We start from the raw sequence: 15,873 nt of genomic DNA on the forward strand, positions 1-15,873 counted from the left end.
GCTCCCCACTGAGCTGAGGCCATTACCAATGAGTGTGTGTGCACTTCGAGGAAACAGAGCTAGCTTAGACCTTGGACCTGCCTCTGACCAGTAGAGACAGTCATTCCAGGTCATGTGTCCCTGCAGACACTCTGGAGAGAGTGAAGCTAACTACAGGCTGGAGACAGCCATCACAGGAACTCGCTTCCCAGTGCACACTATGGATGTTAATAGAATGTTAACAGAATGTTAATAGAAACCTTATTCATAGTCACCCCAAACTGAAAGCAATCAAGATGTTATTCAACAGATGAACGAATAAAACCATACATCTATAAATGAAACATTCTTTAACAATACAAAGGAAGGAACTCTTGATACATGCAACAACTTGGATGAATCGCAAATGCATTATGCTAAATGAAAGAAGCCAGTCTCAAAATGTTACATACTGTGTGATTGTGTTTGTATAATATTTGGAAAAGGTAAAACTATAGGGATGGGAAACAGATCACCAGTTATCAGAGGTTTGGGATGGGGGAGATGGTTTGACTACAAAGCAGCAGAATGAGGGAGATTTTGGGGCTGATGGAACTGTTTTGTATCCTGATTGTGGTGATAGTTACACAAATCTGTCCATGTGTTAAAACTCATGGTACTGAAAACAAAAAGTTAATTTTACTATGTAATAAATCAAAATATATGTAACTAAAAACATTAAATGTGTCATACATAAAGACTTGGGAATCATAATGGCATGCAAAATAGTACCAGCATTCTCAAAAGTGACATTGAAAGTCAGAAAACTTTTCAGCCTGAAATTATATATCAGCTATCAAATAAGCATGAAATTAAAGGTAATATTAAAGGTAATATTTGTTCATGCAAAGTCTTAAAAGAAATTATCACCCATGGTACCTGGAGAATGAGTACCATCAAAACACTGTGGTAAACCAAGAACAATGAAGACATTAGTTCTAGGAAGCAGAAGATCCCACTTAGGGTTTTGGTAAAGGAGTGTTCTAGGAGCAACACTCTAGGCAACCCATAAAGATTGAAACTGGGTCCAGGAAAGTGATTTCCAACAACAAAGGAATGGACATAGTTGAAGATTGAGAAAATATTGCCAATAGGCCTATGACAGAAATGTAAGCTCTTGAGGGAAGGAACGTCATCTGTTTTTCTCAGTGATGTAGCACCATGTGTTAGAACAGCACCATGTGTTAGAACAGTACCTTGTCAGCCCTCAATAGAGAATTGTTAAATGGAAAGGAGAGAAAGAGTGAATGAGAAGAGAGGAATTTGAGACAGCAAGTATACACTGACTCTTAAGGAGTTTTTATGTGAAGGTGAGCAGAGAAAAATGGTGTCGCTTGAAGGGAAATTGGAATCAAAAGAAGGTTTTCTTTAATTGGGAGAAACGACAACATACTTGTATGCTGATAGGAATGATCCAAAATAGAGAAAACTATTTATGAATGAGGGAAGTTTGTTTCTGATTGCCTGTATACTCTCAATGAAATGGGAAGCAAGGTCATCAGGTGAGAGCGAAGGTGGTCCATGATCAGCAAGTACCCCCTCAACTTTCCCGGATCATCTTGTGATCTTCTTCTTTCTTTTAAAAGTTTATTTATTTATTTGGCTGCGCTGGGCCTCTGTGGCTGCGCGCGGGCTTTCTCTAGTTGCGGTTAGCAGGGGCTACTCTTCGTTGTGGTGCGCGGGCTTCTCATTGCAGTGGCTTCTCTTGTTGTGGAGCATGGGCTCTAGGCACGCAGGCTTCAGCAGTTGTGGCACGCAGGCTCTAGAGCACAGGCTCCAGTAGCTGTGCCGCACAGGCTTAGTTGCTCCGTGGCATAGGGGATCTTCTGGGACCAGGGATCGAACCCGTGTCCCCTACATTGGCAGGCAGATTCTTAACCACTGTGCCACCAGGGAAGTCCCGTGATCTTCTTGTATGGAACTTTTCATAATAAAGTGCTGTGAAAAATTAAAAAGAAGTGCTTTTGTTCATTAAAAGGTATGATAAAAAGAGGGAAGGCAAGCTAAAAACTAGAAGATATTTACATAACACGAAATCATCAAAGAATTAAAGTATAGAATACATAAAGAACTTCCACAAATAAATATGCAAACAACCCAAGGGGAAAATGGGCAAAAGACACTAAATGAACACCTCATAGACAAGAAAATCCCCAAGGCCAAGCATATGAAAAGCTGCTCAATATTATTACTAATATTATTACTAATCAAGAAATTGCAGATTAAATCTACAATGAGTCACCATTTCACTATCACAAGATTGACAACAATTTTGTACTTTGTTAATATCAAATGTTGATGAGGATGTGGAACAGTTAAACACTGTTGATAGGAGTAGAAATTAGCATGACCGCATTGTAAAAACTCTGGCATGATCTAGTAATGTTGGAAATCTTCTTTCCCTATGAGATGACAATTTCAGTCCTAAGTATGAGCACTGGAACGCAGCTTCCCAGCCATTTGATTCTATGGCTCACACAGAAAATGATGATTGTATGGCATACAGGAGTAAGATGACAAAGTTGTTCAGGGCCAGAACCAAGCGGTCCAGGGGCTGCTGTCTGGCTATCTCTGGAGATGAAGGCCTCAAAGTCCCAGGTCCAAAAGTTGGAAAGCTCTGCCCTGGAAGGCTCTTGTACGTGGGCACCAGGAAACATGCGCCAGAATGTTTATAGTAGCGCTATGAATAATATCTGCCCAAATGGAAACAACCCAAATTACCCATTGACAGTAGAATGGATACATAGGTTGAGATACAGTTGATTCTTGTTATTTGTAGATTCCATACTTGCAAATTCCCCTATTTGCTAAAATTCATTTTTAACCACAAATCAGTACCAGAGTGCTTTCCTCCTCATTCGAGAGAGCTGTGAAAAATTTGAGTTGGTGGAATATGTTCCCAACTGAGGTCAAACAAGGTGACGCCCTGCCTTCTGGTTTCAGTCTCATACTGCAAGCAAGTGTCCTTTTCATGATTTATTTGGTGCCACATAGTTTGCATTTTTGTGCTTCTTTGTTGGTGATTTCATAATTAAAGATGGCCTCCAAGCTTAGTGCTGAAGTACTGTCTAGTGTCCTTGAGTGCAAAATGACTATGACGTGCACTCAAGAAAATATGTGTGTTACATAAACCTTGTTCAGGCATGATTTATAATGCTGTTGGCTGTGAGGTCAGTGTTAATGAATCAATAATATTTGTATTAAATAGAGTGCCTTTAAACAGAAACACACATGAAACATGATTACGCAGCGATCAGTCGATGAAAATGTTGTGACCAGCGGATGGTAGGAACTTGAAATTATATTTCCCTTAGGAGCAATGTTTCAGGATTGCCTAATTCAGTGTTCATGGCAACTTTATAGACTGCAAATAACTATCATGATAATGAGAGTCTACTGTATATTCATTTGGTGGAACAGTGTACAGCAATGAAAATGAACAAGTGCCTGCCACATGCGACAACAGGGATGAATCTCAGTTACACAGTATCACACGGGAGAAGTCAGAAACAACACAAATGATTCCATTTACATAAAGACCAAAGGATGCAGCAAAACCAACGTTGTTAGGAATATGAACCTATGTAGAGAATAACTAAAGAAAAGGAAGGGAATGATGAAGACAAAGGATAGAGGTTACTTCTGAGGAGGGTGAAGGGAAAGGAATTGGAGCTTCCATGCAAGGAACTTCTAAGGTTATGGTGACGTTTGAAAAAACACTGCTATAAAAGTTTACTGAGGGAATGAATGACTCCCAAATCTGTATCTCTCTCTAGCTTTGACCCCTCACTGGTGTTCCAGAACCAAATTTCTAAGTGCATCCTGGCTAATTCCACCTGCATGTCCTATAAGAAACACAACCTTAATGTATCCAAAATCCCATCATTTCCCTCCCAATCTTTCTTTACTTCCTGTGTCCTTATGCTCCCCACCACAAAGTCACTCAAAACGGAAATGACTTCTGCTTCCTTGTGGTGGCCATAGAAACATGCCCCTCCGATCCACTGCAGGGAACATAGTAGATTGGCAAGTGCCAGCTGCCACTTCTCTGGCACCACCATTGTTTGTGCCAAGATCCCACATCCTCTGGGTAGCTCCCAGCCAGTGACTGAGCATGGCAGGGGCATACTGCTTCAGGACAGGGACTCCTCTAAATGGCAGCTGTAGGGTGGGGACTCCACATGAGCCTGAACAAACTAAACTAAACGGAACTAAAGTTTACTGTTAGAACGAAACTGCATCTGAGATTCTTCTTATCTGACCCTCCTTTCCCCCGCGTCTCTCTTACAGACGTCAGACCCGCATCGCACCCTGAAGAAGAAGACTCATTCCTGCTCCTTCTCCTTTATCCTTCACATGCCATTCTCCCATCATGTTCGTTCATGTCCAATCATGCCTTGGTGTCCGTATTTTTGGAGGACCCAAACTAACAAAAGTGGTACCAGGAGTGGTCTGAGAAGTTAGCTATAAGATGGGGTTTATGGACCAGCTCACTCACTGCCCAAATGACAAAGAGCATACCATTTTGAGTGTTATGTGGGGCATGGATAATCTCTAGCACAAGGTTACCTCCTGATTCCTTAAGGTTTTATCCATACGTACCTTGAAAAATATCCCAGTGGAGGGTCTTACTTGTGGCCTGTGAGATGATTCAGGCCTTTGAATGGTAGGGAGGGCACTATATCTATAGGGAGGGCAGAGGCGGCTGTTCATCACTGTTATACTGGCGCCCTGCAAAGACATAATGAGAAACTAAGGGACATTACCAAACAGTTAAGGGCCAAGTGTAAGATTCATGGGGTTTTCTTGGTGGCATACAAAATGCCCTTGCCTCCTGCAGAGACAGCTGAGTAGCTCACAGATTATGTGATAACAGTAAGTGCAGAACTCCAGAGATGTATACATCCTTGACAAACACAGGCCTGTTATAGGAAGGTCAGGGCCCTTTTTGGAAAAACTTCAGACTCTGAAATGTAGGTCGGGTATATTGGCATGGATGTCTCCAAACGTTGGCTTATCAGATCCAAACGTCCTGAGGCCTCAAAGCTTGCAGGGTGGCCCTTCCTTCCTTAGCAAGAGCTAACACATGCCCTGTGCTGGTAGATGCCACAGAGTCTGCTCCCCCACAAAGTGACAGACGCCTCTCCCTGGGAAACCCTCATCTCTTCTCCATAAACTCACTGGGATATGCCGAGCCTGATAAGGGGAAAAAGAAATTATACACCAAGAAATAACAAGCCTGTACTGGCAGGAGCAGGGCAATATCCCTGGGATTGGATTTTGAGGGTGCTGGATCAAGTGGACAGGAATATAAGAGTGGATAAGCAAGTTTTGCTGAGCGGAGGCGCTTTCTCATGCCATGGGATTTAACACACGGGCAAGGACTCCAGGAGATGGAGGAAATTCACTGCCAGACTGGCCCTTTGAAACTTTGAGAAAGTGATGGCCCATAAGGAGAGAAGTGGAAATGCCTGCCTTGGATTGGCAGATGGCAGAGGAAGGAACAATAAGGTTGAGTGATGCAGACATGCTAGAACGGACAGAAAAGGTGAGGCCAGTCACATGGCCTCATGGTTATGTCCCACTGTAGGGCTGAGAGGACACATCACTCACCAAAGCCATCAGGAGTGTTCTGGTGAGAGGGGCCCCAGCATCACTAGAAGTTTGGTGGTTGCTCCCCTCTGGAGGCCAATGCCAATGATGGAAGGAAAGTGGTCCCGACCTGGGCTCATTACCACCCATGGGAGCCAACGAATTCTGACATAATAGAGGGCAGAGGGCAGCTCTTAACCAAGAGATGCCAGCAGACCACATTTCCAGTAACGACCAGCAAGGTCAGAGGGGCAGTCAAGAGTGCCTGCTTGACCGGCAGAAAGCTGAGAAGATGGCTCAGACAGCATGGCTCCCTAGGGGCAACGACAGCCAGCAAAAGGCAAGAATGCAAGAGAAGGAGGGCCATCATCCCGCTAAAATGCCACAGTCTCCTGCTCAGTTCCTGGTCCTGAGCCAATTCAGAGACTGGCCCCACTGAAGAGGTGGATGAGTCCTGAGGAGGAAGGATCCAGAAACAAGGCAGTGGGTTATGACCGTCCCTAAAGAGAATGACTGTCAGTTCTCAGGTGACTGTACCCGGAGGCTAGAAAAAGACCCAGACACTTCTACTACTACTGGACACAGGATCTGAGCTGACATTGATCCAGGAGGCCCAAAGTGTCATGATGGGGCCCCATTAGAATGGGGCTTATGAGGCCCTGACATTAAAAGGAGTTGGGAATAGAGACCGGTTCACAGTGAGCTGAATGGGTCCCTGGACCAAAATAGCAGTCATTTCTCCACTCCCCAAGCTGATAATGATAAGTGATGCACTTGGCAGTTGGAGCAATGACTTCCACATTGGGTCACTGCTCTGTGGGGTAAGAGCTATCCCGGTGGGGAAAGCCAAGAGGAACCTCTGACACTGGCTCCCACCCCAGGCCAAGAGAGTAAGTCAAAAGCAGTATTGGATCCTGGTGAGCACAGGGGGCTAAAGCAGAGATTAGTAGACATCGTTGGAGACGTATGGGATGCAGGGGAAGAGGAGGTAGGAGAGCCACAGGGACGAAGAGAGTGGAGAAGGTGAGAAGAAGTTCTGGGAGTCTCTCTCTGGGGGAGGGAGGAAGGGAATGGAAATGGTGAGAGGGAAGACGGAGGCTTCCACTGAATCCACTGGTAATGTTTCCTAGGGTGCTGGTGGATGCAGGAGATTTTGCTATATCCTTCCTTATCCATTTTAACATATTTGAAATAGCACACCATGACTTAAAAAGTCACTGGGAGAAGTGGAAGAGGGCGGTATCCACAAACGGGCAGGCACCATCGGGGGCAGGCTCGAGGAGGAGGATTGCAGATTTACAGTGCACCCAATCTCCCCTGCTCTGAAACTTCTCCAGCACAGCCAGCTTCTCAGGTGCAGACCCAGAAAACTGGGCCTTTGAGTTCCACAGGCAAGAGGGGTTCAGACACCCCAGGACTCTCCAGGAGGTCAGCCAGAGCACGATGCAGGAGAGAGAGGTGACTGAAGACAGAGGAGTATGAACGGGAAGGAGCAGAAGGAAGGTATGGGAGGAATGGAGCGGTGTCAGAGTAGGAGTGGGGTGGCAGACACGGGAAATTCTAACACCCATGGGCCGTATAGAAACCAAGGGAGGCACCACTCCCCAGACATCAGTACTGCTCAGCTCAGGGGAGCTGAGAAGTGACAGCTCCAAGAAAAATTGAGAGACACCTGGCTATCCACACCCACCGCCATCACAACTGGTAGGCCTTGGTTGTGCGTCCTTCAAAACTTTAAAACATACTTGTACATATACTTAAATGAATTCTCATACATTACATAGGATTGACTGGTGTGTGTGCGTGTGCCCACGCACGCAAGTGATTTAACTTACAAACGTGAATCCAAAGCCATCGTTCTGCAACTTGCAGTTGGAAGTCAGGCGGATGCTTCTGAAAGCTGTGAGAATGGCCTGATGCATTCCGTTGGACTGCCACGCTTTATGCTACTGGATGCTAAGCCACGTTGCATTCATCCATTTCCTTACTGACGGGAATTTGGAGTGTTCCCAGTTTTTCCCATCACCAACACCCTTGTGCATGTGTTCTTGTACACTACAGGTACCAGCGTGTCTCCGGAAGAAGTACCAGGCAGCGGACTTGCAGGAGCATAGAGGAAATAGATTCCTTCTTCCTTCCTTTTAAAGATCTTGGGCTAAAAGCAAGGACTCTGGAGTCAGATAGATTGGTTTCAATCCTGCCGCTGATCCCCACGAGCCGAATGACCTTGGGCCAGTGGCCGAACCTCTCAGTGCCTGTTTCCTCACCGGGAAGAGGCCAGTAATAGTTGGTACTACAGTTAAAGGCGTGTCACGCGGATGCATTATTATTTATGCCCAGCGCTTAGAAGAGTGCCAGGCACAGAGTCCGTGCCGGCACTAAGTTGCTTTCAATGGATTCTGCCAAATTACCTCCCAAATGCGTCTCTTGCACCACCGCCACAGGGGTTTGCTCCTAACCTCTCCCACCCTCGGAATGGTTAAGCTCTTTGAAGGTTGTCAACCTAGTGTGTGAAACCCGATTCGTGGTTTTAGTTCACATCTCCAGGATCAGCGGTGGGGAGCACCTTTTGGGGTGTAACTGGCCACTGCGATTTCCTCTTCTTTGAATTTGCCTCAGAGAGGGGGAAGGGCTGATGGAGCGAGGCCAACCCCAAGTCTATCCGCCACACCCGCCTGCCAGTAACGTCTGCTGAGCCACATTTGATGGAGCAGTTGAGACAGAGACCTTACAGAACGAAAATACGATCCCTTTGCTCTCTGGCCGACCCCTGATCACTGACTGCGGGACTCCTGTGCCCATTCTCCTGTTGGGTCTTAAGGCTTGCGGTGGAAGGGAGGCTGGCAAATGCTTTCGGCGCATGCTAGGCATCCAGCGCCTCCATCTTGACGTTTCATCCTCACCACCCCTGGAGCCCGGCGCCCTCACTCCCCGACGCCCTCGCCCCCCTGTATAGATGGGAAACGGAGGCTCAGAGCTGTGACTCTAACCAGAAAGGGGAGGCGGGACAGGAGGAGGCGGGCCCAGAGGCTTGACAGAGGGAGGCACTCCCACCATCTCCTTCACCAGCCAACTGCCCGGACCGCCCACGGGCTTGCGAGCAAACCAGAGGCCCTCGGCCCCATTGGTTAGGTCTCGACGGGGGCGGGCGAACAAGGCGCCCGCTGGTTGGCGGGGGCAGGACCAATGAGGAGGCTGCGGCGCGGGCGTGAGAGGCGCGCTGAAAGTGGCGCGTCCTTTCTTTTGAGGCGAGCTCGTGCGGTGCGTGAGGTGGTTGACGCTCCCTTCTGAGCGCCGGCCGCCTAGCCCGCCGTGACCGCGACCGCGACTCGGGCCATCGACCGTCGCCCCGGTTCCGGGGCCGCCCGGGTCGCGACATGAGCTCCCCGGATGAGGTGTATGTGTGGGGAAGGCGTGTCCGCCCAAAGGTCAGGGAGCGGGCCGGCGTCCGCATAGCCGGCCCCGCAGTCCCGCCGGGGCCCGACCCAGGCCCCGAGTCTGGGGAGCCGCGGAGCGGCAAGGGCGGAGGCGGCTTCCCGGACCCCGAGGGCTTCCAGTCGAAGCGGGAGATGCTGGAAGCGCGAGGGCCTGTGCTGTGGGGCCGCGAAGGCGGACCTGGCTCCCCAGATGAGCACACGAGGGACCTCCTGGACCTGATCGACGAGTCTGAGGCGGCCAAGGAGGCCAACCTGCAGCAGCTGACCGACCAGGACGTGCTGGGCGTCCGCAGATACCCGGACCCCGAGGGCTTCCAGTCTGAGCGGGAGATGCTGGAAGCGCGAGGGCCGGTGCTGTGGGGCCGCGAAGGCCGACCTGGCTCCCCAGAGGAGCACACGAGGGACCTCCTGGACCTGATCGAGGAGTCTGAGGCGGCCAAGGAGGCCAACCTGCAGCAGCTGACCGACCAGGACGTGCTGGGCGTCCGCAGGTACCCGTCCCCGGAGAGCTCCACCACCTTCAAAGAGTCCACCGTGTGGACACTGCGCCTCGAGGCGGGTCCCGGCGGTCGAGGAGCGCCCGGCCAGAGCTGTGGGGAGGCGCCGACGGCTCCAGCCGGCCCTCTCCACCTCGGTGGGCCTGAAGCGGGCCGGGCCTTGGGGAACCCTAAGAGAGGCACTAAGCGTAGGTTGAACGTGGCTGCGGATCGCCAGCGGCGCTCCGCGGAAGGCCTGGCCTGGCTGCTGTCCGACTCCGAGTCCTCAGATGAACTCAGTGAGACACAGCTGATGACGGTGAGCACTTACCGCAGAGGAGGAGGCCAGGCCAAGCCCAGCAGACCCGAGGATCCCGGGGACACTCCCAGACACTCGAAGTTCCAAGTCAGGGAGAATTACCGTCACGTGACAGGCTCTTCCCTGTCCTCGGCTCCACGAGGACTCTCTTCCGTTGTGGAAAGGCAGGGCGTGGGAGAGCAGGGCATCTCTTCCCCTAAGAAAATGCAGAGCGTGCTGTGGGGCAAGGGGGGCAGCAAGCCCAGCTACCCGGGAGCTGCTGCTGCTGCTGCTGCTGCTGCTGCTGCTGCTGCTGCTGCTGCTGCTTCTTCTGTTTCTGCTGCTGCTGCAGGTGGCCTGCCGCGGGTCACTCCTAGGAAGAACGGAGCCCAGGAGAAGAAATCCGTCCGGGAAGCATCCAAACTTGCCCTGGGGGGAACCTTCCGTTCCCGGGGGCAGCGAATCTCGGCAACTCCCGTGGAACCGGCCACCTTCCCCCCAATCTCTGGTATTCCGCTGCCTGGGAGACCCAAGAGTTATACCTTGGTCCTTTCGGGAACCAAACAGTCCAAGCACAGTGGCGCTGGGAAGAAATCCGTGGTCAGCTGGGCAAGGGAGTCTGAGGCAGTGGCGGGAGAAGATAAGGACCCAAATAGAGACCCAGCCCCAAAGGGCCAAGTGAGTAGGCCATGCTCCTCCTCTCTCCCCACTCTTCCCCCCCCCACAGCACCCAGGGCACACGTCTTCACCCATGCTGCCTCTGTCCACCCCTCAGAGGTTAGCATTGGGTGCCCCTCGGTCACTGGGTCATTACGATGCCAGATCGGGCTCCTTTTCCTAGGGACAAACATTAAGGTAGCACTTCGGGTGTCCTGGGCCCGGTTCTCCACCCTTGGCCTCTTTCCAACCTCCTCTGAGAGACTTGGGCTGGGATGGAAGGGAGGGCTGGTAGCTGAATTGGGTCGGGGGATCCCTTAAAAGCTTCCCCGGAAAGCCTCAGTATTTAGACTCACCAGCTTCCTGAATCCTCCTTCCTAGCTGTTCCCCAGACCTTCCTTGCAGGGGGCCTGGGCTTTCTCAGTGTCCCACTGTTGTGCCTAGATCAGCTCTGCCTGCTGGCCTGGGGCTGACTGAGGGAGAAAGTGCTAATGAGATCAGCCTTTCAATTCCCTTCCCAATTCCCTGCCTCACCCTGGCCCGAATCACACAACTCTCTCTCTCTGTCTCTCTCTCTCTCTGTCTCTCTCTCTGTCTCTGTCTCTCTCTCTGTCTCTCTCTCTCTCTCTCACACACACACACACACACACACACACACACACACACACACACACACACTTCCTTAGTCCAAATCGGTGAGAAATTTTTGTTTCAGCTGCTAACTCACAGGCCAGGGACATCTTGTCTGCGCATGCATCGTAGAAAAGCCAGCAGTGGCGACGTCAACACCAGAGGCCCCCAAGATCCAGGAAACTCAGAACCCTTGGCCCTGAACCAGGGAGAAGTCATGCCCAGGGGGCCTGCCCCCTCAGGTGAGTATCGTGGGTTTGATATGAGGGGAGGGAAGAGGGGTTGAGGACAGAAACCTCTGCCTCTGTCTCTGCCGGGGGCACAGCCTTGCTCCCAGGCAGCTTCTCCCACAGGAGATGGGGTGCTGAGAGGGCTGTCCTTGAGCCACATCATCCTCTGAGTGGGGTTTGTGCGGCCGGGGTGATCGGTGGCAGTGCCGCAAACAGCTGCTCCGGGTGTAGACTTGCAGGGGAACAGCCTTTTCTGTTATGTCCTGTTCGGCCACATTGCTCTCCCACGTGCTGGCTGTGGCTGCAGCTCTGGGAGGGTCGAATCCAGAGCCACATTGTTTGGGGACCACAGTGGCGAAATGGCTGTCCCCGGGGAACAGGGGAAGCAGGCCCAGAGACAAGGTTCCGGCTGCTGGGCGGAGCAGGGGCGGCTGGTTGCCAGCAGAGGGTGGTGCTGCCTCACCTCACTTTAGAGCCCGCTTGGCCCTTTCCACCTCACTGGGAGCCTGGGAAGCTGGATTGTGTGTCCTTTCCCTCTCAGGTGACCGGGGGCCACTTGACCATCCCTCAAGACCGGAAACGCAGCAGCAGCCACTGGGAACGCCCTGCTGTCCTTGGGTAATGCTTCCTCTGCATCCTGGAAATGCAGGCCCAAACTCGAGGGTGGGATCTGGGTCCAAGTTCAGCTGACATGGGTGGGCTCCCCCTCCCCTGCCCCCATCACGTACCCCACGGAGGGAGCCCACCTCCTTTCCACTGAGGAGCCCTTGCCAGTCTGACCACCCGGCTTTGGGGTGGAGGGCCCGGGGGAGAGGAGAAGGTGGAGGGGAGAGGAGAAGGTGGAGGAGAGAGGAGGCCAGAGTATACTAATCATTTCTCTTCCTCCTCTGTCTGCTGGCCTAGTGTCTCGAGCTAAAGAGAGAAGTAGACGAACTTAAGGAGCAACTTGGTATGAGGAACCAGGGCCGGAGAGCGGTGTCTTAGTGAAGAACCCGGGTGGGCACCTGGGGTGGGGGTGGGCTGCAGGTGCGGTGGGCCTGGCAGGGACGATCATCCCTGTGGGGAGGAGAACCTCTCAGGCCTGGCCCTGGAGCTGGCTGTGCATGTACAACTGGGCGTGTGTACAAATAGCAAAGTACTGTCTGGACTGCATGCACACTTTGACAACCAGACCAGTCCTAGGGAATGTCCTTCTGATAGGACTTTTAGAGATGCCTCGTTGATTTTTCCCTTGAACTGCTGCTTGGTGTGGCTTCTAAGGTTCTTGTTGGATTGTTTGTTTGTGTGTGTGACAAGTTCTGAGTGGTTGTGGCACGGCCCACAGCATGAGAGCTGCTGGCACATTTTGTTTCCCTTTAGGAACCGGTTCCACATTCAATTTGGGTGGTGGGGAGTGATCAGGCCCAGAGCGCTTTGCATCGGGTCTGGAGGGGTTTCAGGTATCAGGGCTAGGCGGTTCCTCACGGGGATAGGGGGACGGGCTTCTGTATCCCTCTGTCTGGAGCGCCTGCTAATGCCTGTCCCTGTTGCAGCCGCCATGCAGTACCTGGCTGACAAGTTGCAGACCCTTTGAAGTGAGTGTTACACACACCGTACCCCTTCCCACAGTCCTGGCTGTTGAGCAGGGCTGGGGGCTGGCCCTGGCTTGAGGCTCTTCCCTGACTCTGCTGTTTCACAGGTTGAGCCCAGCGTCTTCCTGCAAGAGGAGCAGCTGTTTGGGGCCCTGGAGCTGTGGCCAAGCTCGTTCCCTCCTGTTCTGCCTCAGCTAGGGCTTCCTCTCGCCCCTGTTTTGCCCCCGCCCCGCCCCAGTTTCACAGCAGTTTCCAATTAAAGTACCTCTCATATTCTGTGTTCTGCCTTCTCTCTGGAGGGGTAAGGGTCGGGGTCGGGGTAGGGGGCCGGGGCGGGGCGCTGCTCTACATCAGAGCCTTTTCCAGAACGCTATCTGTGGCATCCTGTGGTGGGGACTCTGGGCCAGCCTCTGCTACCATCCCTGCAGTCAAGCCAGCGGAGTGTCCCAGGTCTGGGTCCTGTGTGTGCTCTGCCTGGCCACATTGGCACGTCCTCCCTTTCCCCCGAAGGCCCTCTTCTAGCTCTCTCCAAACCCCCCTCCTCCTCTGGGGTCTGGCGGTTCCCATTCATCTCTGCCATTCACCCTTCCCATCAGCAGGAACTCATGACCCCCTTCCAGAGCTCCAATCTGGAAGCATTCACATCCTCCCTGCCCTAGCCAGCTGACCACCCTCCTCCAGCCGAGTCGTCTGTACACCATTGAGTGGAATTTGGCCCGTCAGGTTCTATGGCGAGTGTGGTTAGTAGGTCTGTGTTGTTGCATGGTCCCCGTCAAATACTCTTCCACCAGCCCCATGACACAGATTTTCCTGGAAATGATATTTCCGTGTCCCAGCTCAATCTCCCAGACTGCGTCTTTAGGACACACGAGATTGAGTCTGAACTCCATGTTCGATTTCCCCCTCACTCGAGGTTGGGGAGCACTTCCTTCCCTCAGCCAGGACCCAGGGCTGTACCAGCCTGAGACTCAGAGGGACAGACTTGTGTTTGAGTGAGGCAAGGGTGGTTGTGCCTGACACCCTTCCCGAAAGACCGGTGTTTTACTACACAAAAGGGGGTATGATGGTAGATTGGCCATTCAAGGTTGGTGACGGTGTGTCCCTGTGTGTGAATAAATGTAATCAGGGGTAATCTCCCTTGAGGGAGAAAGATGTGATTCAGGGAGTAAAGGGAGTAGAGGCTGGTCCAGGTTCTGTAAGGCATTGAATGAGCAAAAGCAAGGGTCGGATCTGTTTTGTTCAAGGGTTGTCCTTAAATTCCCAAAACATAGGAGGGGGATGATGCAGAAGTCACCAAACCCCACGACAGGCTGTCGGGATGCTCGAAATGTTGGATTCGCTGGAGGTGGCTCTCGATCCTACTCTGTGATCCTATGATCACATGGGTGTGGATGGAATGAGATTGGGAAGGGTGGCTCCTCAGAGTAGCTCATCTTAGAATCAGGGGACCCATATATGAGGCCACCCAACATGAGCTACCCGGGACAGGGGCAGGATGGGCGCAGTGAGGATGGGAAGTAAGGAGTGACTGCACCTGGACAATGGGGAGCACTTGGGTCCATCCTTCCCCCATATTCTCACCCTGACTCCCTTCCAGAGTCCATGGCATGAGCTCAGGTGGACAGACCACAGGTGGGATGGGACAGTCACAGACCTCAGGGTCAGAAAAGAACGTTCGTGGGACTTAATCCTTCGCCTCAAACCCCTCCCTGGAGAAGGTGGGCTTGATTGCTGCCCAGGCCTCTGGCTGGATTCCTAGAATGTACCCAGTGCCCCACCCAGCCTGTACCAGGCTTACGTTCTAGCCCCTCTTGCTCCGGCACTGCTCCCCACTGAGCTGAGGCCATTACCAATGAGTGTGTGTGCACTTCGAGGAAACAGAGCTAGCTTAGACCTTGGACCTGCCTCTGACCAGTAGAGACAGTCATTCCAGGTCATGTGTCCCTGCAGACACTCTGGAGAGAGTGAAGCTAACTACAGGCTGGAGACAGCCATCACAGGAACTCGCTTCCCAGTGCACACTATGGATGTTAATAGAATGTTAACAGAATGTTAATAGAAACCTTATTCATAGTCACCCCAAACTGAAAGCAATCAAGATGTTATTCAACAGATGAACGAATAAAACCATACATCTATAAATGAAACATTCTTTAACAATACAAAGGAAGGAACTCTTGATACATGCAACAACTTGGATGAATCGCAAATGCATTATGCTAAATGAAAGAAGCCAGTCTCAAAATGTTACATACTGTGTGATTGTGTTTGTATAATATTTGGAAAAGGTAAAACTATAGGGATGGGAAACAGATCACCAGTTATCAGAGGTTTGGGATGGGGGAGATGGTTTGACTACAAAGCAGCAGAATGAGGGAGATTTTGGGGCTGATGGAACTGTTTTGTATCCTGATTGTGGTGATAGTTACACAAATCTGTCCATGTGTTAAAACTCATGGTACTGAAAACAAAAAGTTAATTTTACTATGTAATAAATCAAAATATATGTAACTAAAAACATTAAATGTGTCATACATAAAGACTTGGGAATCATAATGGCATGCAAAATAGTACCAGCATTCTCAAAAGTGACATTGAAAGTCAGAAAACTTTTCAGCCTGAAATTATATATCAGCTATCAAATAAGCATGAAATTAAAGGTAATATTAAAGGTAATATTTGTTCATGCAAAGTCTTAAAAGAAATTATCACCCATGGTACCTGGAGAATGAGTACCATCAAAACACTGTGGTAAACCAAGAACAATGAAGACATTAGTTCTAGGAAGCAGAAGATCCCACTTAGGGTTTTGGTAAAGGAGTGTTCTAGGAGCAACACTCTAGGCAACCCATAAAGATTGAAACTGGGTCCAGGAAAGTGATTTCCAACAACAAAGGAATGGACATAGTTGAAGATTGAGAAAATATTGCCAATAGGCCTATGACAGAAATGTAAGCTCTTGAG

At 50.8% G+C, this 15,873-nt stretch overlaps 1 protein-coding gene across 1 annotated transcript; it reads left to right on the top strand.

Moving 5' to 3' along the window:
* Positions 1-8,804: 8,804 nt before the first annotated feature.
* Positions 8,805-12,911, top strand: LOC125962922 (uncharacterized protein CXorf49 homolog). The gene is made up of 4 exons (XM_049704508.1): positions 8,805-9,284; positions 9,492-10,499; positions 11,194-11,350; positions 12,871-12,911. Exons 1-4 carry the CDS (start codon positions 8,988-8,990, stop codon positions 12,909-12,911), a joined length of 1,503 nt encoding a protein of 500 aa, XP_049560465.1. The 5' UTR covers positions 8,805-8,987.
* Positions 12,912-15,873: the final 2,962 nt, after the last annotated feature.

The sequence above is a fragment of the Orcinus orca genome, chromosome X (assembly GCF_937001465.1).
Source record: "Orcinus orca chromosome X, mOrcOrc1.1, whole genome shotgun sequence".
In the NCBI taxonomy this organism is placed as follows: Eukaryota; Metazoa; Chordata; class Mammalia; order Artiodactyla; family Delphinidae; genus Orcinus; species Orcinus orca.

What these genes read in the sequence shown, in the direction of transcription:
- LOC125962922 (XM_049704508.1), top strand. Translation starts at nt 8,988, where the DNA reads ATGAGCTCCCCGGATGAGGTGTATGTGTGGGGAAGGCGTGTCCGCCCA. An exon ending in TGATCGACGAGTCTGAGGCG is followed by an intron (nt 9,285 to 9,491) that starts GCCAAGGAGGCC and finishes GCGGCCAAGGAG; the next exon opens with GCCAACCTGCAGCAGCTGAC. An exon ending in CAGGGGGCCTGCCCCCTCAG is followed by an intron (nt 11,351 to 12,870) that starts GTGAGTATCGTG and finishes TCCCTGTTGCAG; the next exon opens with CCGCCATGCAGTACCTGGCT.